General features: G+C 41.3%; 1 protein-coding gene across 1 annotated transcript in view; it reads left to right on the top strand.

Moving 5' to 3' along the window:
* The first annotated feature begins 1,310 nt into the window (after positions 1-1,310).
* Positions 1,311-26,149, top strand: part of LOC115179418 (partitioning defective 3 homolog B) — a 197,880-nt gene continuing 173,041 nt past the window's right edge. Inside the window, exons 1-2 of the mRNA XM_029740918.1 lie at positions 1,311-1,759; positions 25,235-25,339. Coding sequence (XP_029596778.1) covers positions 1,643-1,759; positions 25,235-25,339 — 222 coding nt within the window. The 5' untranslated portion in view covers positions 1,311-1,642. The remainder of the gene's footprint in view (positions 1,760-25,234; positions 25,340-26,149) is intronic.

Raw genomic sequence — 26,149 nt, 5'->3', positions numbered from 1 at the left:
CTGCTCGTTGAAGTGTTTTAGGGAGCGTTTGACAGTGATGAAGGGTGGTCGTTTGACTGCGGACCCATTACGGACGCAGGCAACGAGGCAGTGATCGCTAAAATCCTGGTTGAAGACAACAGAGGTGTATTTAGTGGGCAGGTTGGTCAGGATGATATTTATGAGGGCGCTCGTGTTTACATATTTAAGGTTGTACCTGGTAGGTTCCTTGATAATTGACGATATGGCGACATTTCCTACTCAGCAGTTAGAAGATGCAGAAAAACTGAATTTAAGATTAAATAATAATGTTCCATCTCACCAAATTAAACAGACATTTTCAGGGATTTCAAATTAGCAAAGTTGGCCTGCTTGAGGAATGAATTTAATAACCTAAACAAAAATATTCCATATCAACAAGTCTCTTATGCTAAGGCTGAGACTTGAATACCATGGCTATGTGTTGGAATTACATGCTGACCACACCGCTCGCCCACGTGTGCCATCACACGCTTGTTGATTTTGTCCACCCCACCAGACACGCAGGTTGAAATATCAAAACAAACTCTGAACCAACTATATTATTTGGGGACAAGTCGAAAATCATTAAACATTTATGGCAATTTAGCTAGCTAGCTAGCCTGCTGTTGCTAGCTAATTTGTCCTGGGACATAAACATTGAGTTGTAATTTTTTTACCTGAAATGCACAAGGTTCTGTCCCCGACAATGAATGCACAGATTAAACCCAGTTCATTTCTAGTAATCTTTCCTCCTTCAAGTTTTTTCTTTGGACTTTATGTGGCGGTGGTCAGCATGTTAAGCTCTCAATCACTCGCCATTGACGTATTGGCCCTTTAACAAAGTTTCGGCAGTGATTTATTTGGTCGTGGTTGTTTGCTAAGCATGTTGCCGCTTTGAATTTGTAACTTTTTAAAAACTTACCTTAGGGTATAAAATCAAAACAGGGTTTATGGTAAACAGGCTCTACGTAGTTTACAATCATTGTCATGTTAAAAAGAAAATGGCTTAAAGTAGGAAAGACGAGGAAGTTGAATCTTTGAGAAGATACGTTTTCGAAGCAATCGTTACGTTTATCAACAGCCTAACATTGGGTCGTCACTAGTTACCACAGCCACAGTCATAAACCATGCCCATTTCAAAAATGTATCTTATTAAAATCTGATTTTAGACCTAACCGCAGTGCTAACCTTTTCCCTAACCTTAAATTCATTTTTATTTTGATACATTTTTTACGATAGGACTATAGCCAATTTTGAATCTGTGTTTGTGGTAACTAGTGGAAACCTACCATGACGTGATTTATGTTGATCAACTTCCGGATGTCAGTGCAATGACCAACAGGTATATTTCAGCCGACAAAACAAGGAAGGCTACTCCGTTTATTAATTTGACCGATAATTGAGAAAAGCAAATATGTTTTATTATCGTAAACTGTAGTTTTGAGTAGTACTTTTTAATGCGCGCGTGTCATTTGGCCATTGTAAATTTGTCCAGTGACACCTTTGCTCCGGTTTCGGTTGAGGCTTGTGCGGTAACAAGCGTTTCGCAGCCTCTCGCATGTGAAGGAATCACAGAGGAATATACAGATTATCAAAGAAGGTCTGTTCTTCAAATAACTTTTTTTCGGATGACAAAGACAACATGAAAGTCACTGTAACTTTTGGAGCAACTGCAGTGGTCGTTCCGTGTAAAGGAGAATGGACAGTTCGGGAGTTGATAGACCAAGCCAACCAGAGGTATCGAAAGATTCTGGAACAGGTAAGGAAAATGGGCTCTTTTGGAATATATTGACGTGTCTTACTTTGGCTGACGTTTATTTTTATACCCCCCGCCCTTTTAATCTGGTTTGTTTGCCACTTAAATGATTATTTATTTGATTTTTAAACAATAGTCTACTACATATTTTCCAACATTAGGCTATATCCATTAACTCTTGAAACGGAAACCGTTTACCATTAACCAAGCGGAAGCAAGTGGTACGAAGCGGGGAGGGACTTACCTGCATTTGTCCAATAGAAACTGGTTTTCGTTGCAAAATAATTTCCAAGCCATAGATACATAGATACTTGAAACCCCCATTTTATTCTTCTGGACAGAGTGTATATGCCAGGCTACAAATCAACGGGACACATTGTAAATAACTTTTAATCACTTTCTTTGTAAGCACCAGAAAGCCAGGTGTTAGTGGTCTATATGAGTATCATGTGCCCCAGCTAGCATGCAGCTGTCTAGGGATGTTCTATGTGGCTCTGTTGAAACGGTTAGTATCTCCCTGTGCAGGTGGGACTCTGTTTGATGTGCTCTGCATCGTTTCGCCTAGCCTGTGTGGCGGACAACAGCCTTTGTCCTCTGATTGATGGGGGATTAGGGTGGCTGACAGCTCAGTGTTATCAGCTGGTTTTCCCTGGCGTGGTGGCGGGAGGCCGGTGATGGACAGGGTTATGCCAGGCAGGCAGTGGGGATGGATGGCTTCCCATTAGAGCTTCCACCCAGGCACCCACCTGCGTTGGTGGGCTCTCATCTGCCAGGTCTCCCCAGGCCCTGGGCTGACTGGGACTGTGTCCCAAATGACATCCTATTCTCTGTAAAGTGCACTACTTTTGACAAGGCCCTAAATTGAAAAAGTAGTGAGCTATAGTAGTGAACTATATAGGAAATAGGGTGCCATTTAGGACGCACACTGAATTTCAGTTGCAGCCCAACATCCAGGCAAATTTTCCCCTGCCATTGGTTATAGGACTTGCAGTATGTGGTTGCCTAGCTACCCTTGTCTAAATTATGTTTGGCTTCAATTGGTAGAATTAGTAGATTATGTGTGAAACACATCTCACTGACCTAGAAATCCCTCCGACATGATCAAAACAAACCCAGGGTCCCACAAAGTGAAATTCCCTGCGTCTAGTGAAATTCATCCTAGGAACAATCAAGGGTTTGGCTGGCGAGGAGCCACTCTATCGTAAACCATGAACTTTACAGCTCTCTAATTGCCTGCCACTGGTGTGACAGGATTCATAGACCGTGTCCGGTGTCCTTGGCTTAAACAGAGATATCCTGGGTCTGTGTGAAGGCACACAGAGGAATGTCAGTCACCTTCTCTCAGTGGAAAAGGGAAGGTAGTGTACCTGCATGGTTTGTCCTGCCACTCAGGTTACAGCCATAGCCCGTGCCAATATGGTAAGACTCAGACAGCCATGAGTTCTCTAGCTATGTGTCCATCAATATTATATATTTTTTGACCAGTGGAGGCTCCTCAGAGGAGGAAGGGGAGGACCATCTTCCTCAGTGAACTTCATGAAAATATAAATTGTGAAACATAAAAAAGAATATACTAAATATATTCACTTGTCACCAAATAATGGATTAAAACACACTGTTCTGCAATGAAGGTCAATAGTAGCCTCAGCAGCACACACAGCTAGCTTCTGTCCTCCACTGGGTATATTGACTTCAATACAAAACCTAGGAGGCTCATGGTTAACTCGTTCCATAGACTTGCACAGTAATTATGACAACTTCTGGAGGACGTCCTCCTGTCAGAGCTCTTGCAGCATGAACTGACATGTTTTCCACCCAATCAAAGGATCCGAGAATGAATCTAGTGCTGAAAGCATAAGCTACAGCTACAGTGGACATAAAAATTCTACACACCCTGTAAAAATGGCAGGTTTTTGTTTTGTAAAATAATGAGAAAGATAAATCATGTCAGAACTTTTTCCACCTTTAATGTGACCTATAACGTGAACAATTCAATTGAAAAACAAACTGAAATCTTTGCGGGGGAAAAATTAAAAACTCACAATAACCTGGTTGCATAAGTGTGCACACCCTTAAACTAATACTTTGTTGAAGCACCTTTTGATTTTATTACAGCACTCAGTCTTTTTGGGTAGGAGTCTATTAGCATGGGACATCTTGATGTGGCAATATTTGCCCACTCTTCTTTGCAAAAGCGCTCCAAATCTGTCAGATTGCGAGGACATCTCCTGTGCACAGCCCTCTTCAGATCACCCCAGAGATGTTCAGTTGGATTCAGGTCTGGGCTCTGGCTGGGCCATTCCAAAACATTAATCTTCTTCTGAAGCCATGCTTTCATGGATTTGGATGTGTGCTTTGGGTCGTTGTCGTGCTGAAAGGTGAACTTCCTCTTCATCTTCAGCTTTCTAACGGACGCCTGAAGGTTTTGTGCCAAAATTGCCTGGTATTTAGCATTGTTCATAATTCCCTCCACCCTGACTAAGGCCCCGGTTCCAGCTGAAGAAACAGCCCAAAAGCATGATGCTGCCACCACCATGCTTCACTGTGGGTATGGTGTTCTTTGGGTGATGTGCAGTGTTGTTTTTGCACCAAACATACCTTTTGGAATTATGGCCAAAAAGTTCAACCTTGGTTTCATCAGACCATAACACATTGTCCCACGTGCTTTTGGGGGACTTGATGTTTGTTTTTGCAAACTTCAGCCGAGCTTGGATGTTTTTCATTGTAAGAAAAGGCTTCCGTCTTGCCACCCTACCCCATAGCCCATTCATATGAAGAATACGGGAGATTGTTGTCACATGCAGCACACAGCCAGTACTTGCCAGAAATTCCTGCAGTTCCTTTAATGTTGCTGTAGGCCTCTTGGAAGCCTCCCTGACCAGTTTTCTTCTCGTCTTTTCATACATTTTGGAGGGACGTCCAGTTCTTGGTAATGTCTCTGTGGTGCCATATTTTCTCCACTTGATGATGACTGTCTTCACTGTGTTCCATGGTATATGTAATGCTTTGGAAATTATTTTGTACCCTTTCTGACTGATATCTTTCAACAATGAGATCCCTCTGATGCTTTGGAAGCTCTCTGCGGACCATGGCTTTTGCTCTGAGATGCAACTAAGAAAATGTCAGGAAAATCCTACTAGAACAGCTGAACTTTATTTGTGATTAATCAGAGTCACTTTAAATGATGGCAGGTGTGTAATGACTTCTATTTAACATGAGTTTGAATGTGATTGGTTAATTCTGAACAAAGCCACATCCCCAGTTATAAGAGGGTGTGCACACTTATGCAACCAGGTTATTGTAAGGTTTTTATTTTTCATTTTTCCCCCTCGAAGATTTCAGTTTGTTTTTCAATTGAATTGTTCACATTATAGGTCACATTAACAGTAGGAAAAGTTCTGACATGATTTATCTTTCTCTTTCTTTTACATCACAAAAACCTGACATTTTTACAGGGTGTGTAGACTTTTTATATCCACTGTAGCTAGCACTGCAGTGCATAAAATGTGGTAAGTAGTTGACTGAAAGAGAGAGAGACAATAGAACAGTTTTTAACAAATTAATTTCTTCCAAAATTGAGAAGCAAGCAAGAGACAGTGAGCTATATATATTCACTTAGCTACCAAATGCAGCGAGCTAGTTTAGCCTACTCAAACACCCGGCACAAACAGAGAGGGACTCTATGTTAGCTAGCTTGTTATGGCTATCCAACACTGGAACTCTTCCAAGTCAAGGTAAGCTTTTGGTTTTATTAATTTATTGCCACCGGGGCACACCGGTATAACTGCTAAACTTCTTTCTGACTGTACACTGTAGTGTATGATTGTAGCGGGTTTACTAACGCGTTAGTTCAAGTTGACTATGACAACAATGTAGGCTCTGTGTAGTGGTTAGCTGTCATGATATGAAGGTTTGGCTTGGAAAGTTTTTTTTCACCTGTTCACAGACAGCTGATGTGTTGTGCACTGAAGGTAAAAGGTGGGAGGAGGAGAGCGCGTAGAAGGACCGACCGGCTCGATTTGGTCTCATGTAGCAGAATTTGAAATTGTTTTTTACATTAGATAAAAGTAGAAACTCGGCGCTAGAAAATGGTATATCATACACTACAGTTGAGGAACAATGGGAAAGTAATTCTGCTTTGAAAGTTGATAAACTTGTAACCTCACTTTTTGAGGAAATGGCCCTTTGAATGTTTTGGTACATCTACTAGAGAGCTCTTCTTTGTCTACACCCATTCAGCATCGTTCACACCCTCTTAAGCCTTAGCCCCACCCATCTCTTTAAGGATTCACATGTGAGGCCATGTACTAAACATCCAAAGATGTCAAGAGTTTAGTCGGGTTTATACTATGGATGTGTTGTAAGTTCAATCAGGAGTGCCAGAGTGCGCTCTGGGCGTTGTCAGATTGTCCGTTTGTAAATTCGGAGCATTCAGAGGGCACATTACGCTCTGGCCGAGAAGTAGGGTTGATCCGAGCGTTCTGACCTCACAACAGCAGTCAAGCACCCAAACTAACTGGCTAGCTTGCTAGCTACTTCCAGACACATGAGGGAACAGCTCACTTTGACCATTTTACTCGCCCTAGCAGAGTTGGTTAGGCTGTTTTTATGTTATCCAGAGTGTTGGTACCTGTGCTTCTGGCAACAATTTTATTCCGCTTTTCTGCCGACGTTTACTGACCCCGGCCATATTCAATGGGTGTTGAGCATTCGGAAATTCATCAGTTATTCTGCGGTCTGGCACACTCAGATGTGAGTGCTCTGAAATCGGAGTAGATGGGTCAGAGCAAATTTACCAGCTACATCTATCGACAGTTGTCACATTGACATCATGAACGTTCTATTGAAATGGTTACTTGCATAGTGGCGTAATTTGTTTAGACATCTAGCTAGCTAAACAATGAACCATAATCCCAACTCATAACATTTACTACCCTGCATGAATTTTTTATTTTTTTATTTTTTTAATTTTATTTAACCTTTATTTAACCAGGAAGGGCTCATTGAGATTTAAAATCTCTTTTTCAAGAGCGTCCTGGCCAAGATAGGCAGCACCAAGTCATTACAAAAATTACAGACAAACAACATGAAAAACTACAAGTAATCTAGTAAAAACCATAGAATTAGAAAAGAATATAACAAAATCAAAAACAGCAAATTAAAAACATTGATAGGTCAGGGAATCAGTCTCCAGATCATTCATCCGTGATTTAAAAATACCAATCGGGACAAGTTCATCCAGTTTAAAAGTATTTTGTAAGGCATTCCAAGACGATGGCGCAGAGTACATAAAAGCCCTTTTACCAAATTCAGTTCGGACATTTGGAACAGTTAGCAGGATAAAGTCCCGCGAACGAAGAGAGTACCCACCACATTTCTGAACAATAAAAATGCCCAAATAAAAAGGTAGTAAACCCAAAATGGCTTTGTAAATAAAAGTATACCAGTGACTGAGCCTACGAGTGACTAGAGAAGGCCAGCCAACCCTGGTATACAAAGTTCAGTGGTGCGTAAGGGTTTTGCAATTTAAAATAAATCTCAGAGTGCCATGGTAAAGGGTGTCAATTGATCTCAAACACTGAGCGGAAGCATTCATATATAAAATATCCCCATAGTCTAGTAAAGGCATAAATGTAGCTGATACTAGCCTCCTTCTGGCTTCAAAAGAAAAACAAGCCTTATTCCTAAAATAAAATCCTAATTTCAGCTTAAATTTTTTTGTAAGTTGTTGAATATGCATTTTAAAAGAGAGGCCATCATCAATCAAAATTCCAAGATATTTATATGAGGTTACAACCTCAATCTCCTTGCCCTGACAGGTAGTAATAGGTGAAAGGTTCAGAGGTCTATTTCTTGCTTTAGAAAACACCAGTAGTTTTGTTTTGTCAGTATTGAGGATAAGCTTCAATTGAGACAAGGTATGTTGAACAGTATTAAAAGCAGTTTGCAAGTTCTGGAAAGCTTTTGTAAGAGATAAAGCACAACAGTAAATAACAGTATCATCAGCATAAAAATGAAGTTGTGCATTTTGGACATTTTTGTCTAAATTATTTATATACATAGTGAATAAGAGAGGACCAAGTACAGAGCCTTGGGGCACACCATTTAAGACAGACAATTTTAACAGACCTAAGCCCATCAAATTGAGTGCACTATCATACAGATAGTTAACAAACCATGCAACTGCATGCTCTGAAAGACCTACACTCGACAATCTCTGCCTTAGTATAGCATGATCAACTGTATCAAAAGCCTTAGAGAGATCAATAAAAAGTGAGACACAATGCTGTTTCTTGTCAAGAGCTTCAGCGATATCATTTAAAACCTTCATGGCTGCTGTAATTGTGCTGTGCTTCTTCCTGAAACCCGATTGGTACATTGATAAAATAGAGTTAGTATATAAAAACTCTTTTAGCTGGTCACTCACAAGGGTTTCAAGTATTTTCACCAGGGGTGACAGCTTTGAGATTGGCCTATAATTATTTAAAAGAGTTGGATCTCCCCCTTTTAAAAGTGGCAGGACAAATGCTGATTTCCAGATCTTTGGAATTTAATTACATTCCAGGGTTAGATTAAACAGATATGTAAGTGGTTCAGCTATGAAATCAGCTGCCAGATTTAAAAAGCAGGGATCCAAAAGATCAGGACCTGCAGGCTTTCTCTGGTCTAAGGATTTCAGGGCCTTATGTACCACCTGCACTGAGAATGGCAAAAAGCTAAAAGTTTGACCAGCTCTCACTGGTTCATCCACACAAGGTTGTACAGAGACAGAGGACACTGAATCAAACAGTCTACCAGATGATACAAAGTGCTCATTGAAACAATTCAGCATTTCAGTTTTGTCATATATAGCAACAGAGTCCTTCAATACACATGACGGTAATCAAATCAAAATCAAATCAAATTTATTTATATAGCCCTTCGTATATCAGCTGAAATCTCAAAGTGCTGTACAGAAACCCAGCCTAAAACCCCAAACAGCAAGCAATGCATGTGAAAGAGGCACGGTGGCTAGGAAAAACTCCCTGGCTGTGCCGGGTGGATATTATAACAGAACATGGTCAAGATGTTAAAATGTTCATAAATGACCAGCATGGTCAAATAATAATAATCATTGTAGTTGTCGAGGGTGCAACAAGCACGTCCGGTGAACAGGTCAGGGTTCCGTAGCCGCAGGCAGAACAGTTGAAACTGGAGCAGCAGCATGGCCAGGTGGACTGGGGACAGCAAGGAGTCATCATGCCAGGTAGTCCCGAGGCATGGTCCTAGGGCTCAGGTCCTCCGAGAGAAAGAAAGAAAGAGAGAATTAGAGAGAGCATATTTAAATTCACACAGGACACCGGATAAGACAAGAGAATACTCCAGATGAAACGGACTGACCCTAGCCCCCCGGCACATAAACTACTGCAGCATAAATACTGGAGGCTGAGACAGGAGGGATCAGAAGACACTGTGGCCCCATCCGATGATACCCCCAGACAGGGCCAAACAGGCAGGATATAACCCCACCCACTTTGCCAAAGCACAGCCCCCACACCACTAGAGGGATGTCTACAACCACCAATTTACGGTCCGAAGACAAGGCCGAGTATAGCCCACAAAAATCTCCGCCATGGCACAACCCAAGGGGGGGGCGCCAACCCAGACAGGAAGACCATGTCAGTGACTCAACCCACTCAAGTGACGCACCCCTCCCATGGACGGCATGGAAGAACACCAGTAAGTCAGTGACTCAGCCCCTGTAATAGGGTTAGAGGCAGAGAATCCCAGTGGAAAGAGGGGAACCGGCAAGGCAGAGACAGCAAGGGCGGTTCGTTGCTCCAGCCTTTCCGTTCACCTTCACACTCCTGGGCCAGACTACACTTAATCATAGGACCTACTGAAGAGGTAAGTCTTCAGTAAAGACTTAAAGGTTGAGACTGAGTCTGCGTCTCTCACATGGGTAGGCAGACCATTCCATAAAAATGGAGCTCTATAGGAGAAAGCCCTACCTCCAGCCGTTTGCTTAGAAATTCTAGGGACAATTAGGGGTAATTCATTAACATTACTGTTACCAGACATAGACTTAATAGCCTTCCAAAACTTTCTAGGGTCATTCAGGTTATCAGTGGTAACAGACATAAAATAATCAGACTTGGCCATCCTGAGAAGAGAAGAACACTTGTTTCGTAACTGCCTAAAAACAAGCCAATCAGCATCAGAACACGATTTCCTTGCTTTAGCCCAGGCAAGATTACGGTCGTGAACAATGCAAGAAAGCTCAGACGAAAACCATGGATTATCCCTCTCTTTAACCCTGAACCTGCGGAATGGAGCATGTCTGTTTACTATTTGGAGAAAACCATCATGAAAGAATTTCCAGGCAGTTTCCACATCCGGGATAAGCTCAATCTTGCTCCAGTCAAAATAAAACAAATCATGAAAGAAAGCCTGCTCAATGAAACACTTCAGATTTCTCTTACGAATAAAACACGGGTTAGACTTAGAAATCTTAGTATTTCTAATAGCAACAACAGCACAATGGTCACTTAAATCATTACAAAAAACACCAACCGCAGAATATTTATGTGGAACATTTGTCAATATCAAATCAATCAGGGTAGATTTATCTGGGCATTTTAGATTTGGGCGAGTGGGTGAGTTAATCAACTGGGTAAGATTCATAGAATTACAAAACATTTTTAAATCATCAGACACCGGCATTAACCAACACCAGTTGAGATCACCAATCAAAATCATTTCACTGTAAAGAAGTTTAGACATAAGGTGTGTCAAAGAAGAAAATGCATCACCGAGAGCAGAGGGGGGTCTATAACAGCCAATCACAGTTATAGAAAGACCCTTTGAAACCTCAATGTTCAAAGCAAGAAATTCCAACTGTTTACAAATAGTTTCAGACTTTGCCACACTTACAGGGAATTTCGTTTTTACATATATAGCCACACCCCCACCTTTCTTAACCCGATCAGTGCGATAAACATTGTAACCAGTTATACAAATATCCGTATCAAGAACAGACTTGCTGAGCCAGGTTTCAGAAAACACAATTATATCAGCATCAGTTGATTTAGCCCAAATCCTAACCCCATCCATTTGACAACAGGCTGCGTACATTTAAATGAAAAATACCAAGACCAGATCTTGATTTAAAATCAGAGGGGGTTTGGAGACATTGCATATCAGGGCCAGGGTTAGGCTGCACGTTACCTGATATCAACAATAAAAGAATAACTAGGCACCTCTGTTTAATAACTTTGCACGGCTTCTCTTTTTTAAGAGACCTACTGCAAGCGAAGTCCACAAGTGAGTTTCCAGACAATACAAAACAGTCATTTAAAACCATTAGACTTTGGTAGTGACACAAATTCGTAATGTTCACATCATGCCACAAATACATCGGCACTTGGACGAGTGGAACGAGTGAAAAAGAGCGAGTTCCTGCAAACAAAATGTCCAATGGACGGGAGACCACATTGTCAGATGTACTCACCCAGCGACAATGTTCGTTTTCTCCAGATCTCGTTAAAGTCAGTGCACAAAGCAATACCACGAAAATTGTCACTTTCTCTGACAAATGTAAATAATAGAGCCCAATGAAGGTAAGGGGAGAGAGGGACAGCGTATATGTAAGTCTGAATGTGAGTATTTCACGTGTGAGTAGATTGGGTGTCGAGGTCGATTGAGAGAGCGGGTTGGGGATTGTTGAGCTGCCACTGACAGCCAGACGAAGAGCAAAAAGGAGCGGCTTAGACGAGACACTCCGTGGATGAAGAAGGAACTCAGGCCAGCCAGAGATGGGGTTACTTTGGTAAACTTCAGTGCCGAGTTGAAGTGCAAAGTTGCGGAAGACCCGTAATCTTTACAGCAGAAAAAATAACATCGTTTGCACTACACAACAAGGAAGTTACTCAGCCATAAATAAATAGTTTATTAGTAGGTAAAAATGTACTAGTCACAGACAAACGACTTGACATGCTACCATCTTGGCGAATCCTAGCAGCTCATCCCTCTCAGATGAGCCCTTTACCTGGACATCATTTGAATCTTTAGGTAGCTAACCAACCAGGTTCAATGTTAGCTAGCTAGCTAACATTAGGCTATAACTAGCAATGCAAATGGCTCTGAGATACGAATAATATTACCAAACAGATCATACACGTAACGTTAGCTAGCGAGTCAGCCAACTAATGTTAGTTAACGGTACGCTTGAACTTGAAATGAAAAGTTGCAGTGTACTGTGGCACAGCTTGCATGGTGCCGCAGAATTCTATGGCACGTTATTTAACTGCCAACCACTGGTACCATTAATGCTAGTTAGTGCTGGAATGACCACCAGGGGGCATTTGATAGCCTTCAATAGTGTCTGTACTAGAGAATTTAAAACCTTTTTTTTAAAAGAACATAGTATATGGGACTGATTTTAAGAAATGTAGCTTAATTTGATTAATATTATGGTGTTTCTATTCCAAGGGAAACAAAAAAAAAACCTGGGTTTCCATTAGGATGGAACGGAAAATATGGCGCTGTACAACGTGACGGTCGGGAGTAGGCTACAGTACTTGGTTATTTAGCTAAAGAATCCCTGTGTCGTGCGGACACGCGGGAGACCGGGGTTCAATTCATTGACGGGGAGGAGTAGGCTGGAAGGAGTAGGCTGTCCTTGTAAATAAGAATTTGTTCTTAACTGACTTGACTAGTTAAATACAGGTTACACTAAGAGCATAACGTTTCTACACCCTAATTGTATAATTGTAGTCTAACCAATACCCAAATGGAGATTCAGTGGAAATAAAAATCTAATTGATTTATCAAGACCAGTCCCCATGCTTGTCTCAGAGCAGCGTGAAATGGTGCTAAAATAGTTGTAGGCTATTGCTTCAAATCCTATTGCTTCTAACTTCAATATGCGTTTTAAATAAATAATACCTACACCACTTTTAACAGCACATTACTCAACACTGTTGAGACTCATGTCGCCTACGGTAGACCAACAGAATATCGAAAAATATGACCTGACTCTCCACCAATAATTACATATAGAGGATTGGAGGATTCTAAATTAAAACCAAAAGCAGCCTCATGGGCCTCCCGGTGGCGGCCTGCACGGGTATCAAACCTGCATCTGTAGCAATGCATTTTGCACTGCGGGAGCCCCCATCCACTCCGAAGCCCCCATCCACAAGGTATCAGAATACAGAGGGGTGTTGGTAACGGTATATTGGTGTCCAGGCATGTCATATTTTTTGATAAGACTGTACATGGTGTCCAGGTCAGGATAACCAAAACATTTCTTTATTAAAGACTATCAGAAAGCATGTTGGTACTTAATTATTTTGATACAAATCCATGAATGAGTGAGTCACCCAGCTGTATGTAGGTGCCGGGCTATATGACTGTGCCATCAACTTGATAATATATAATGATATTTTGGAGGTTATTTCATTTTCAAAAAAACGAACGTGAGCGATTGTAATCTAAATAAAGGCCAAAACATTTATTTCTGTTTTTAGAGGGAGAGAAACGCTGGGCCAATTGTGCGCCGCCCTATGGGACTCCCAATCACGGTCGGATGTGACACTTATTATTATTATTATTATTAATAATAATAATAATAATAATAATAATAATAATAATACTTTTTGTTCTATTATTTGTTTTGTCTTTTCTGGTGGATTAAACTGAAATTGTAACCAGTCACGGCCGGTTGTAATACAGCCAACCTAACTAAGAAATACATTTGACGATAGAATTCTCCCCCTACCCTCCTAGGCAAGTCTATTGTCCAGCTACCTGCTAATAGCCATAATGGCACTGTACAACGTGACCGTGTGTGTTTGAAAGTCTTTTCCAGTAAGCAACAATTTGTTTACCTTCATTAGACAACTTTGTTCCAATATTTCTGTAATTCAGTGATGTTTATTCCCATTGTAATTCGTTATGTATCCATAACTAAATAAACATTGGCTTTTTGAAAGAGTATTTTTATCATTATTTTATTAACGAAAGCATAAAGATGCCATTATTAGTTAAATTGTTTTGGTTTGAACGTGCAGACTGGCACTAAGAACAGCAGCAACGTTTCCCTAGTCAGCTCCGTTATTAGTGCAATGCCCCTTAAAGTGTTGCTCTGTGCTACCCAGTGTGGTGGGGTGGGGGTCCACCTCCCCTCCCCTTTCTTCCTCCTCCCTTCCCCATGGTCTAGGTCCGTCTTCTCTGCGGCCCATCCCGTGCCCCCTGCCCTCGTGCCTTGAACCTCAAGCGCTTTCAGTGGATACAGCTGGAGAACTGCAAGGCAATCCCATTGTGTGCCACTCGGCAGCCTTGATCAATATATATATTGTCCTGCTAATAACAGGGTTAATAATATATTTGTGAGAATATCCAAGGGGCTTTTATATAAATCTAAATTATTAATAATAATAATAATAGCTTTGTTTAAAAAATAACTATTTTGGAGATTTTGTTTTCAAATAACTTAAAATGAGCGAGGAAAAAGGTCATTCTTGAACATGGGGTGAGACATTGTTACTGATTTGTAAATAAAGCCAGTTTGTTATTTAGAATGATTTATTTCTGTTTTTAGAGGGAGAGAAACGAAAAACCTACAGTCAACTCATGGGTCTCCCAGTCGAGGCCGGCACGGGTATTGAACCAGCATATGTAGCAACACAGCTTGCTGTGTCTTAGATCGTTGCGCCACACAGGCGCTGAACAACGTGACAGGTCGGAAATGGGTTACAGTACTACAGTAAGAGAAAAATAATCCTAATAAAAACATAAAAACCTTAGTGTAACAACAGTTTTAGTAAGTAATACTGAAGTTGTGCACAATTATCAGTTTCTATTTAGATTTATGTCGCCCATTCATTGTCAGTTCGAGACACTGTAGGACCCAAAATCACAATCAGTGCTCTAACTCCCCCATGCGCTGGTCTGGAGCAATGAAGTTGTGACGCAGGGTACCGTACTAAACCACAAATTACCTCTAAGTCTCGCAGCATAATCGCAAAACTTTTAGTGGAGCAACCACTGTAGCACACAGCCAGGACAAAGCAGGAGTGGCTTCAGGACAAGCTTCAATGTCCTTGAGTGGCCCAGCCAGAGCCCGGACTTGAACCCGATCTAACATCTCTGGAGAGACCTGAAAAGGGTTGTGCAGCAACGCTCCCCATCCAACCTGACAGAGCTTGAAAGGATCTGCAGAGAAGAATGGGAGAAACTCTACAAATGCGGTGTGCCAAGTCATACCCAAGAAGACTCGAGGCTGTAAACGCTGCAAAAGGTGCTTCAATAAAGTACTGAGTAAAGGATCGGAATACTTATTGAAATGTGATATTTTGTATTTTTTTATACATTTGCAAAAAATGTTACACTTGTTTTTGCTTTGTTATTATGGGGTATTGTGTTTAGATTGATGAAGAAAATCAACAATTTACTACATTTTAGAATAAGGCTGTAACGTAACAATATTTGGAAAAAGTCCGTCTGAAAACTTTCCGAATGCACTTTATGTATTGTCGGGAAAAGTCTGTTCAAAAATTATTCTGCCCTAGTTAAAAACAAGTTATCATTGGCTATGGAGAGCGTGATCACACAGTCGTCCGGAACGGTTGGTGCTCTCATACATGCTTCAGTGTTGCTTGCCTCGAAGCGAGCATAAAATGCATTTAGCTCGTCTGGTAGGCTCGCATCACTGGGCAGCTTGCGGCTGGGTTTCCCTTTGTAATCCATTATAGTTTTCAAGCCCTGCCACATCTGATGAGCGTCAGAGCCGGTATAGTAGGATTCAATCTTAGTCCTGTATTGCAGCTTTGCCTGTTCTGATGGTTCGTCTGATGGCGTAGCGGGATTTCTTATAAGTGTCCGGATTAGTGTCCCGCTCCTTGGAAGCGGCAGCTCTAGCCTTTAGCTCGGTGTGGATGTTGCCTGTAATCCATGTCTTCTGGCATAATGTATGCCAATTATTTGATGGTCCGACCGCATTCTGTCCAATATCAACACTTTTTAAACGTTTTTGTGCCAGAGAGAATGACATAAGAAAGAAGTCAGGATGACTAGCTTGATTGAGCCTCCACCATGTATATCTCACTAGGTCAGGATATTTAAGCCTCCAATATATCCATGACATTTGTGATTTCCTAAAATGCATGAGGGTCATAGTTTGTTGTGTGATTTCCTTTACGGTCCATAGAGGTATTTTAAACTGTATTATTATCTCCCACCATAATAAGAGTATTGTATTGCTTGGTGGATATTCCAGTCCTGTGGGTGCGCTCCACCACAATCTTCCTGTGGTCCATCTTCCGAGATAATTTCCCTCACTTTGTCCTCAGACTCTGTCCAGGTCTCCGTGGAGAATCTGTAATTCTGTCCACAATCATGTTGTTCTGCTGTGATTGTCCCTTGAGATAATCAGATTTCTCTGTCATTGTTATCATGGATTCACGTACAGAACTGATGCCACTTCTCAATGACTTACAGATTGTTTTCATCTTGCCATTCTCCTGTTTAAACTCAATGAGCTGACCCTGGGGGAACTGCAAACTGTTCTTCAGGTTCTGGACCTCTCTGGTCAGGTCGTCCATTCTTTTATTAGTTGACTCCACCAGTATTTGGACAAAACACTATTTTATTGTTGCTTTTTTCTTGTTGTAACCAACTGCATGTGAAACACTTGATTTATTTATTTTTATTTATTTTTTAAAGATCCTTCACCTTATACCACTGTCCTCAACAGTGCTCCCGCCCACTTTGGTCTTTGTTGTGGTAACAATATAGGTTATGCTCTGACTCCTCGCAGTTCCAAACAGGGCAGGTTGCAGAAGGGGTCTAGACAACCACACGACTGGGAAAATACGCAGTTCCATCCACAATGGCTAACCGCTTCGCGGGCTGTGTTAAAGCCCTCAACAAATCCATGCTAGCTTGATGGGTAGCTAGCTAGCAGCTAGGCTGCCTCCTCAGACTCTGCCTTGGTTGGCAGGATCGCTGGACAGATGGTAGCGCTCCCAGCAACTGATCCCAAACGCGTTACGGGAAATGAACTTTTTCAATAGACTTTCAAAACTTTCCAAAACAACAAACTGAGCTATCCCTCGTTCCGCGTTCAACTGGAAGTGATGACAGGAAGTGATGTTTGTCACGGTCTGTCACCTTGATTACTGAAAATTCTCTTCATCAAATTTATTTATATAGCCCTTCTTACATCAGCTGATATCTCCAAGTGCTGTACAGAAACCCAGCCTAAAACCCCAAACAGCAAGCAATGCAGGTGTAGAAGCACGGTGGCTAGGAAAAACTCCCAAGAAAGGCCAAAACCTAGGAAGAAACCTAGAGAGGAACCAGGCTATGAGGGGTGGCCAGTCCTCTTCTGGCTGTGCTGGGTGGAGATTATAACAGCACATGGCCAAGATGTTCAAATGTTCATAAATGACCAGCATGGTCAAATAATAATAATGTGCACCTATATTGTAAGCGTTCATTCATAGGCTAAGTTGTAGCAACTTCACGATGGGTACAGGAAAAATTTGAGTATCATGTAGTAGCCTGAACCTGAAGCCTGTAACCGATGTTACATTGAGCTGGGTGAATGGAATATGCTATAAAAGAAATAAGGCCATGCTCATAAAAAAATATATTGTCCTCCCTCATCTTAAACGGCACCGACCGCCACTGTTGTCGACATTTATAAAGTTTACATAGAAAATAGATTTGACAATTGCTTGCTATGGTGCATTTCCATTTAACAATCTTGTCTCTATAAAAACAGCTGGAAGTAATGACGTCACACCTAAAAAAAATAAAATAATAATAATAATAATTTTAAAAAAAAACTAGCGTTGAAAAAGAAAAGTGGTTGATGTGTTTCCATTACCCATTTAGGCAAATTGCGCATTATTAAATTGGCATCAGCTTGTATGCCCTCTCACCTATCTGTTTCATGTCTCAGGTCGCCCGCAAAAGCCAGCAAGCGTAGAATGCAAATTGAGTAATATTTGCCATTATTCTAATAATTCTCATGCCATGGTGAAACTTGCCCTCCTGTAGATCTGTAATAATTGGATGGTGAAACTTGCATCCAGCCAACCAGAAATGCAAGGCGATGCAATTTAGCGTTTCTTGAAAGTCAGTTCAAGGATCCTGCAAAGAAACGTTATATTTATAGTTAAAACATTGATTTAGCAGAATGAAACGTGAAGTGGAGCTTCACGTGCCCCGCCTCACAAATTATTTGGCAATCATCGTTTATTCGAGAATCACATCATTTTCCATAATTTGTCGCAATAAATAAAATGAAACAAAATAACTGTACTCCTGTCGAACGGATCCCAAAAAATTTGGGGAGACATTGCTTTTGTCGAATAAACCAGTGTCAATTGTAACCTGCCTTGTGTTGACATTTGACAGCTTGGCATTTTCCTCTCATACAGTTGTTGCTGTTCGAGAAGTGGGCATCCAAAGTCTTATACGGGTTTCTCACAAACTCACGCTTTCTCCAATACCCTTTTTACATTATCGTGCTGACACTTCTATAACCACTTTCACTGTCTGTACTGTAGCTAGAGCAAAGCACTACTTCCTATGTACTGTAGCTAGAGCAAAGCACTACTTCCTATGTACTGTAGCTAGAGCAAAGCACTACTTCCTATGTACTGTAGCTAGAGCAAAGCACTACTTCCTATGTACTGTAGCTAGAGCAAAGCACTACTTCCTATGTACTGTAGCTAGAGCAAAGCACTACTTCCTATGTACTGTAGCTAGAGCAAAGCACTACTTCCTATGTACTGTAGCTAGAGCAAAGCACTACTTCCTATGTACTGTAGCTAGAGCAAAGCACTACTTCCTATGCTGCTGTTCCTCTCCCTTCTAATAATACATTAAAGTGCTATGTTCATTACAGTTCCCTTTCTCTTGTACTTCCTCTGAGGTACTCCATAGCTTTCTATTGGCTTGTTCATTAATGCTTTTTCTTCTCTTACGCTAATCCAACACATTTCCCTTCAGCTGTGTAATTGTGTTGGGAGGATTAAAGTGTGAAAAACCAGCGCCCCGAATTTAGCGACGAAGCGCTTCGCTAATCGTTATGCGCTTCAACGCTCTCGAGATATTGCTTCAAATGGGCGACTTAGCGGTGTAATTTCCCGAAATGTACCCTCTGACTGTCACTGTTAGGCCTAATTCTATTGCTGACTGATCCACCATTGCCACATGTCCCATTGGTTTGAAGGGGACCCAAGAAATGTGAATGTCCATGATACATGGGAATTTATGGAGTTTGACAACAAGAACTTAAGACAGATTTTTCTGTCCTGATTTTGTTTTTCAATATACTCTTGAAGTGTCACCGAGTGAGACAGGATTAAGGAAGAGTGGTAGAAACTAGGTAAAACAATAATTCCATTTTTTTTAAGTGCCTTGAGATGTTTGGCAAAATAATCTACATACTAACCAAATGGGAGTATGCATATATCAAGAGAGCTAGCTGAAATATGCCAATTAGGCTAATGCCTAATGCATAGTAATATGCACAGAGTGATTTGAATAAGCAGTCAGGTGCAGTGTCTCCCTCTCTAGTGTTATGGGTGTTTCCTTTGGCTCTCTCCCAGTGACAGAGGAATTAATCGACAGTCTCCATTCCTGAAGGTTGCAAGGTGAGGTTGCCCTGATATGCTGATCCTGGGTCACTTTAGTATTTTACCCACTAATGGTTAAGGTTTGGATTGGGGGTGGGGAAGGTGATCTTATATCTGTACCTCAGGGAAACTTCACCCTCCTACAACTGTGCCATGCACCTGCTCAGGGAGAAAAATGTGCAGGTCTTCCCACAGGTGAAACCTGTTTTTCAAGGGAGCTATTCGTGCTATGCCTGGAGATTAGATGGCCTACAGTTGGGTTCTTGTTTTGATGCGTTTGTGTGAGAGAGGATCTGTGTAAACCTAAATCCGTTTCTCTGCTCCCACAAGGTAACACTGACTACCCTCGACGACGTGTGTGTCCGTGTGTGTTGTTGAGCCAAACACACATATAGCTTTTTGTTATAATTCACAATCAATTTACGCTTGTACATTTGAATATCTCTATTTCTCAATTGTTCTATTTTATAGCACTATCAAGTGTGGTTGTATCATTCTGGTACCCATACAGTACCACTCAAGGAAAATAGAGGCTCGCTCTGTGTCTGGCATTGAGATTACAGCTTGACTAACTATTTGTTTTAAGAGAATTTACTTTTTTTCTCTGTCATGGGTCATTGTTAAAGCCAGACCCCTATTGGTAGTGTAAGCCTGACTTGGATGCAGTAGAGCAAGAGGCCCATTCGTAACATGATGATGCTCCACTGACGCCGGGTTACCAGTCTGGAACCCAGGCTAGCTCCACTAATGATCCACTAAAACACTGAGACTATTGGCCTATTAGTTGCCTACACACTTGCTATTGTAAATATTATCGAGCTGTTAGCAGGGTCAATCTGATGTGATTTGTGTTGTATGAAGCTTGACACTTATTCTCCGCGCAACATTAGGGACTCTATTTGAACAAACCTAACACAATGGTAACTCTAAGCATAGGCGGTAGCGCTATAGGTTCAGGGGCGTGTCAAATATTTTTGCTATTTTCAGTTTCACAGTTATTGGCGTACTTGCTGACGTTGGCGCGAAAGGGATGGGTTTTGATAAATAAACAAGTTGTGGGTGTGACCCTCACTGGGCAATCAGGATGTGATCAATGGCAAAATATGTGGTTGTTTCAGGTTGTGTATTTATGGTATTTTATGTTTTGCCTTGGAATCAAATCTAATTCCAATGTTAGTCCGTTGTAGTTTAAATGGCTTACAGAAACGAAATAACAAAATGTAGGCCTAACTAGAACCCATTTGCAGTCCACATTGTTAAGTAACTGTATGTCTAGGCCTACTGGGGCTAGGCCTACTGTAAATTGCATTATGGCTGAGCATGGACATGCCAAACATTGTCAATAAACAAGATTAAATTAGTTTTTGATAAGGCCTAACAAATTCTAAACAAAACGAAACCACTTGTTTTAAATAGGCTATGTCACACTTACAGGCACCATCATTTTCCGCCGTGGGCGTATAATATTAAAACAATGCAGACTATGGAAGGTTTTACGCACATCTAAAATGGGGCCTGCTTGGCTAAAATAATGTGACCCTGCCTACAATGCATAGCTAAAAAGGGAATGTCGGCTCACTGTTTTACTCCTCTCAAACTTGATATTTTAATAAAGCTTTGGTGATTAACATTTATTTGCAAGCGGTCTCAAGAGCCAATCCCTTTATCGACAGTCTTGACTACTTTGCGATTGCATTGGGCAGACACAAAAAAAGCCTTAATTGAGAGGGGAGGTTATCCTTGGGAAAAACATTTAGTTTTTGTTTCTAAATATGAAGAATACAGGCACCAAAAGCACATTAGGCTACTCTTGTTCCATGTGTATATGGGCAGTGTGGATAGGCTGCGTTTCCGCTGTGAAAATTCATGCCATAACCAACTTCGTTTCTGCTAAAACTTTTGTTTGGACATAAATATCCCTATCAGCTCTCAAATATTTCCACCCCGCCCATCTGAGTGCAAGCGTGCTGATATAAGACAGGTAAATTGCTGAACCCAGCGTTAGGGCTGGAAAATGCCAATGCACCAGTTTTTACAGTGGCTTGCAAAAGTATTCACCCCCTTGGCATTTTTCCTATTTTGTTGCCTTACAACCTGGAATTGAAATTGATTTTTTTTTTGTATCATTTGATTTACACAACATGTCTACCACTTTGAAGATGCAAAATATTTTTTGTTGTAAAACAAACAAGAAATAAGACAAAAGAATTGAACTTGAGCGTGCATAACTATTCACCCCCCCCAAAGTCAATACTTTGTAGAACCACCTTTTGCAGCAATTACAGCTGCAAGTCTCTTGGGGTATGTCTCTATAAGCTTGACACATCTAGCCACTTTTTCCCATCCTTCAATGCAAAACTGCTCCAGCTCCTTCAAGTTGGATGGCTTCTGCTGGTGTACAGCAATCTTTAAGTCATACCACAGATTCTCAGTTGGATTGAGATCTGGGCTTTGACTAGGCCATTCCAAGACATTCCAATGTTTCCCCTTAAACCACTCAAGTGTTGTTTAGCAGTATGTGTAGGGTCATTGTCCTGCTGGAAGGTGAACCTCCATCCCAATCTCAAAATGTCCCTGTATTTAGCACCATCCATCATTCCTTCCATTCTGACCAGTTTCCCAGTCCCTGCTGATGAAAAACATCCCCACAACATGATGCTGCCACCACCATTCTTCACTGTGGGGATGGTGTTCTCTTGGTGATGAGAAGTGTTGGGTTTGCTGTGTTGCCATATTCTTTCAATTTATTTAATAATGGATTTAATGGTGCTCCGTGGGATGTTCAAAGTTTCAGATATGTCTTTATAACCCAACCCTGATCTGTACTTCTCCACAACTTTGTCCCTGACCTGTTTGAAGAGCTCCTTGGTCTTCATGGTGCTGCTTGCTTCGTGGTGTCCCTTGCTTAGTGGTGTTGTAGACTCTGGGGCCTTTCAGAACAGGTGTATATTTACTGAGATCATGTGACAGATCATGTGACACTTAGATTGCACACAGGTGGACGTTATTTAATTAATTATGTGACTTCTGAAGCTAATTGGTTGCACCAGATCTTATTTAGGGGCTTCATAGCAAAGGGGTGAATATAAACTCAGCAAAAAAGAAACATCCTCTCACTGTCAACTGCATTTATTTCCATCAAACTTAACTTGTGTAAATATTTGTAGGAATATAACAAGATTCAACAACTGAGACATAAACTGAACAAGTTCCACAGACATGTGACTAACAGAAATGGAATAATGTGTCCCTGAACAAAGGGAGGGGTCAAAATCAAAAGTAACAGTCAGTATCTGGTGTGGCCACCAGCTGCATTAAGTACTGCACTGCCTCTCCTCTTCATGGACTGCACCAGATTTGCCAGTTCTTGCTGTGAGATGTTACCCCACTCTTCCACCAAGGCACCTGCAAGTTCCAGGACTTTTCTGGGGGGGGGAATGGCCCGAGCCCTCACCCTCCGATCCAACAGGTCCCAGACGTGCTCAATGGGATTGAGATCCGGGCTCTTCGCTGGCCATGGCAGAACACTGACATTCCTGTCTTGCAGGAAATCACGTACAGAACGAGCAGTATGGCTGGTGGCATTGTCATGCTGGAGGGTCATGTCAGGATGAGCCTGCAGGAAGGGTACCACATGAGGGAGGAGGATGTCTTCCCTGTAACGCACAGCGTTGAGATTGCCTGCAATGACTACATGCTCAGTCCGATGATGCTGTGACACACCGCCCCAGATCATGACGGACCCGACACCTTCAAATCGATCCCGCTCCAGAGTACAGGCCTCGGTGTAACGCTCATTCCTTCGACGATAAATGCGAATCCAACCATCACCCCTGGTGAGACAAAACCAGATGAGCAGGGGCCCCGGGCATCTTTCTTTTGTGGTTTTTCAGAGTCAGTAGAAAGGCCTCTTTAGGGTCGTACGTTTTCATAGCTGAGACTTAATTAGTGTCTTAATGACCGTTCTACAGGTGCATGTTCATTAATCGTTTATGGTTCATTGAACAAGCATAGGAAACAGTGTTTAAACCCTTTACAATGAAGATCTGTGAAGTTATTTGGATTTTTACGAATTCTCTTTGAAAGACAGGGTCCTGAAAAAGGGGTGTTTCTTTTTTTGCTGAGTTTATGCACGCACCACTTTTCCATTTTTAATTTAAAAAAAATAATTTTAAACCAGTTATTTTTTTTCATTTCACTTAACCAATTTGGACTGTTTTGTGTATGTTGATTACATGAAATCCAAATAAGAAACAATTTTAAATTAGAGGTTGTAATGCAACACAACAGGAAAAATGCCAAGGGGGATGAATACTTTTGCAAGGCACTGTACATAATGAAATTGCAAACTAATGTACGTTTGACGCTAGTGCCACCTTAACGCCAGCTGAAAATAGAGCCCTACATCTTAAACTTCTCCAATTCTTGCTTTTTGTGCATTTAACCTGTTGGCCACAAAAAGGGGAAGCTAGTGTTGTGTGGCCACCTCTCAGACAATACTGTTTAGTAGTGTTGTTATTATTATTTATTTAAACGACTAATTGACCAATGTCAGTTCAATTATTTGAATTCTATTTTGTTCATGATTTTCTGAGCTAGATGCACACATTGCTGAGTTTCTCTAGAGATAAATCAGATCAAGGCCGAACTGTGTGACGTAGTAGGGAGTTGTAGTTTCCAGCAGGCCAATATTCTACATAGTTTAGCTCAGAAAACGGGGTAATTAACTACAATGACCATAATGCATTGCGCGACTACTTGTTCGGTTTGTTTCTTTTACACCTGCTACTGATATCTTAAAGGCACAGAAGAATGTGCGATCAAGGTGGATAGACTTGAAAATACATGATCGAAGGGTTTGGTAGTTGGTATTCAACAAGTATGCCTTATTTACTTTGAAGAACTACTACGATAGTGATTTTGTCAGACAGCATAGGCAGCAGATATATAGAGATGAGATGACTTGGAATAAAATAAAGTTATCAAATAAAACAAATGTAATAAACACAACTGAAATATTTGAGTAAAGTAATATGGATAAATGATGGTTAAGTGATAAGCAGTAATGGACAGTCACTACCATCATGGGACTTTTAGTAACTGTTTTATTCTGTGTTATAGCATTCAACCCACATAATGCATAGTGCATTTAATGTAAAAAAATATTATCGAAACCGTAATTGAACTGAAACCGAATCTTAAAAAAGCACTAATCGCTCAGCACTACTGTTTAGTAAAATGGCACAGATTTCAGATTGTGTCCTGAACAAAAGATACCAGGAATATGGTTCCTATCTGTTCTCAGACACACACGCCCCCAACACCACTTACACAAACACAACTGCTGTAATGGGCTATTGTCATAAATTTTGATCACCTGTTGTTACGAAAAATAATGAGGCAAGTAAACAAAAACAAGACATACACAATGTGTTAACCTTTTCCCAACCATATTTCTGAATCTGTAAAGATGAAACAGTGTGCAGCCATTTGGCGCGTCATAACCCAGTTTTGTCTTATGAAGGTTTGAGGAAATGACACTTTTGCTGCAGTTTACTGTATTCATATTAGCAGGTTGCAAAAGGTACCATTTCAACAAACTTCTGCTTTTCAGAAGTGTAAATGTATACAATTTAGCGGCTGCTTTTATCCAAAGCGACTCAGTCAGGTGTGCATACATTTTATGCATGGCTAGCCCCGGTAATCGAACCCACAAACCTGTCGTTGCAAGTGCCATGATCTACCAACTGAGCCATACAGGACCATAAAGTGTGTTTTTACCCAATAACCACCCGATCAGGTACTTATCAGGCTAATGTTTCCATGTTTTCCATGTGCCTACCAGAATGGGGAGGACTTCCTGGTTCGGACCCACCGCATGGAGTACTGTGACGGGGGCATCTTGGACCTGGATGACCTGCTTACTGACCTGGTGGAGGACCGAGACAAGGTAAGGCCCAATGATGTCAACGTTAATATACATCATGAAAATATCTACGTCTGGGTGGAGCCTGTGTTTGGGTGGATAGGGGCAGGGTGAACTAGACCTAGACCTCTGGTCAGTTATGCGTTTTCCCCACTACTGGTTAAGGTTATGAGTGTGGAAGTGGAAGTTGACCCTAGATCTGTACCTATGGTACACTTCACCTCGGAGCAGGTGAACAGAGTAGTACAACTCAGTGCCTGGTATTAGCACAACACACATGTAACCTCTCACCGACGGGAATCTCTCATTGCCTAAACACCTTTATCAACTGTCATGAAGGGATGACAGCAAGATGCAGAAATTAATTACTGGCTTTCAGAGGCAAACAACCCATACCATGTACGTACATTCAGTAATTTGTGAACTATGACTGTAGTGTGTGCTGACGACTCTGTGGACTTGCTTATCTGGTCTGGCCTGTCTGATAATGGTTGGTTGGTTCACGATGGATTGCATCATACATACTGAGAGGCAGGGTTTAGTTATTATCACTTAGTGTTTTGCAGTTAATCTTGTTCATGCTTTTTCTTTTTCACTCTGAAACAGCTGAACCATGAGGGAAGGGAGTTCCTCAGATGGGGAGCAATGGTTTGGTGTGAGAGTCAGAGGATGGGCAACCATTGTTAGTGTATCATGCCTTACCTGTGTGGTCTCCTTCACCTGCAGGGTACACACGAACCCACACAAACTGCTCCACTTTCTAGGAAGAAAAAAATATTTGGCATTATACATTCCTAAAATGTGCTAATAACTGCTTGTAAACCATTTGCATAA

This window comes from Salmo trutta, chromosome 39 (assembly GCF_901001165.1).
Source record: "Salmo trutta chromosome 39, fSalTru1.1, whole genome shotgun sequence".
Lineage (NCBI taxonomy): Eukaryota > Metazoa > Chordata > Actinopteri > Salmoniformes > Salmonidae > Salmo > Salmo trutta.
Note: the sequence above shows the minus strand (reverse complement) of the source record. Positions and strands in the feature narration are given on the sequence as shown.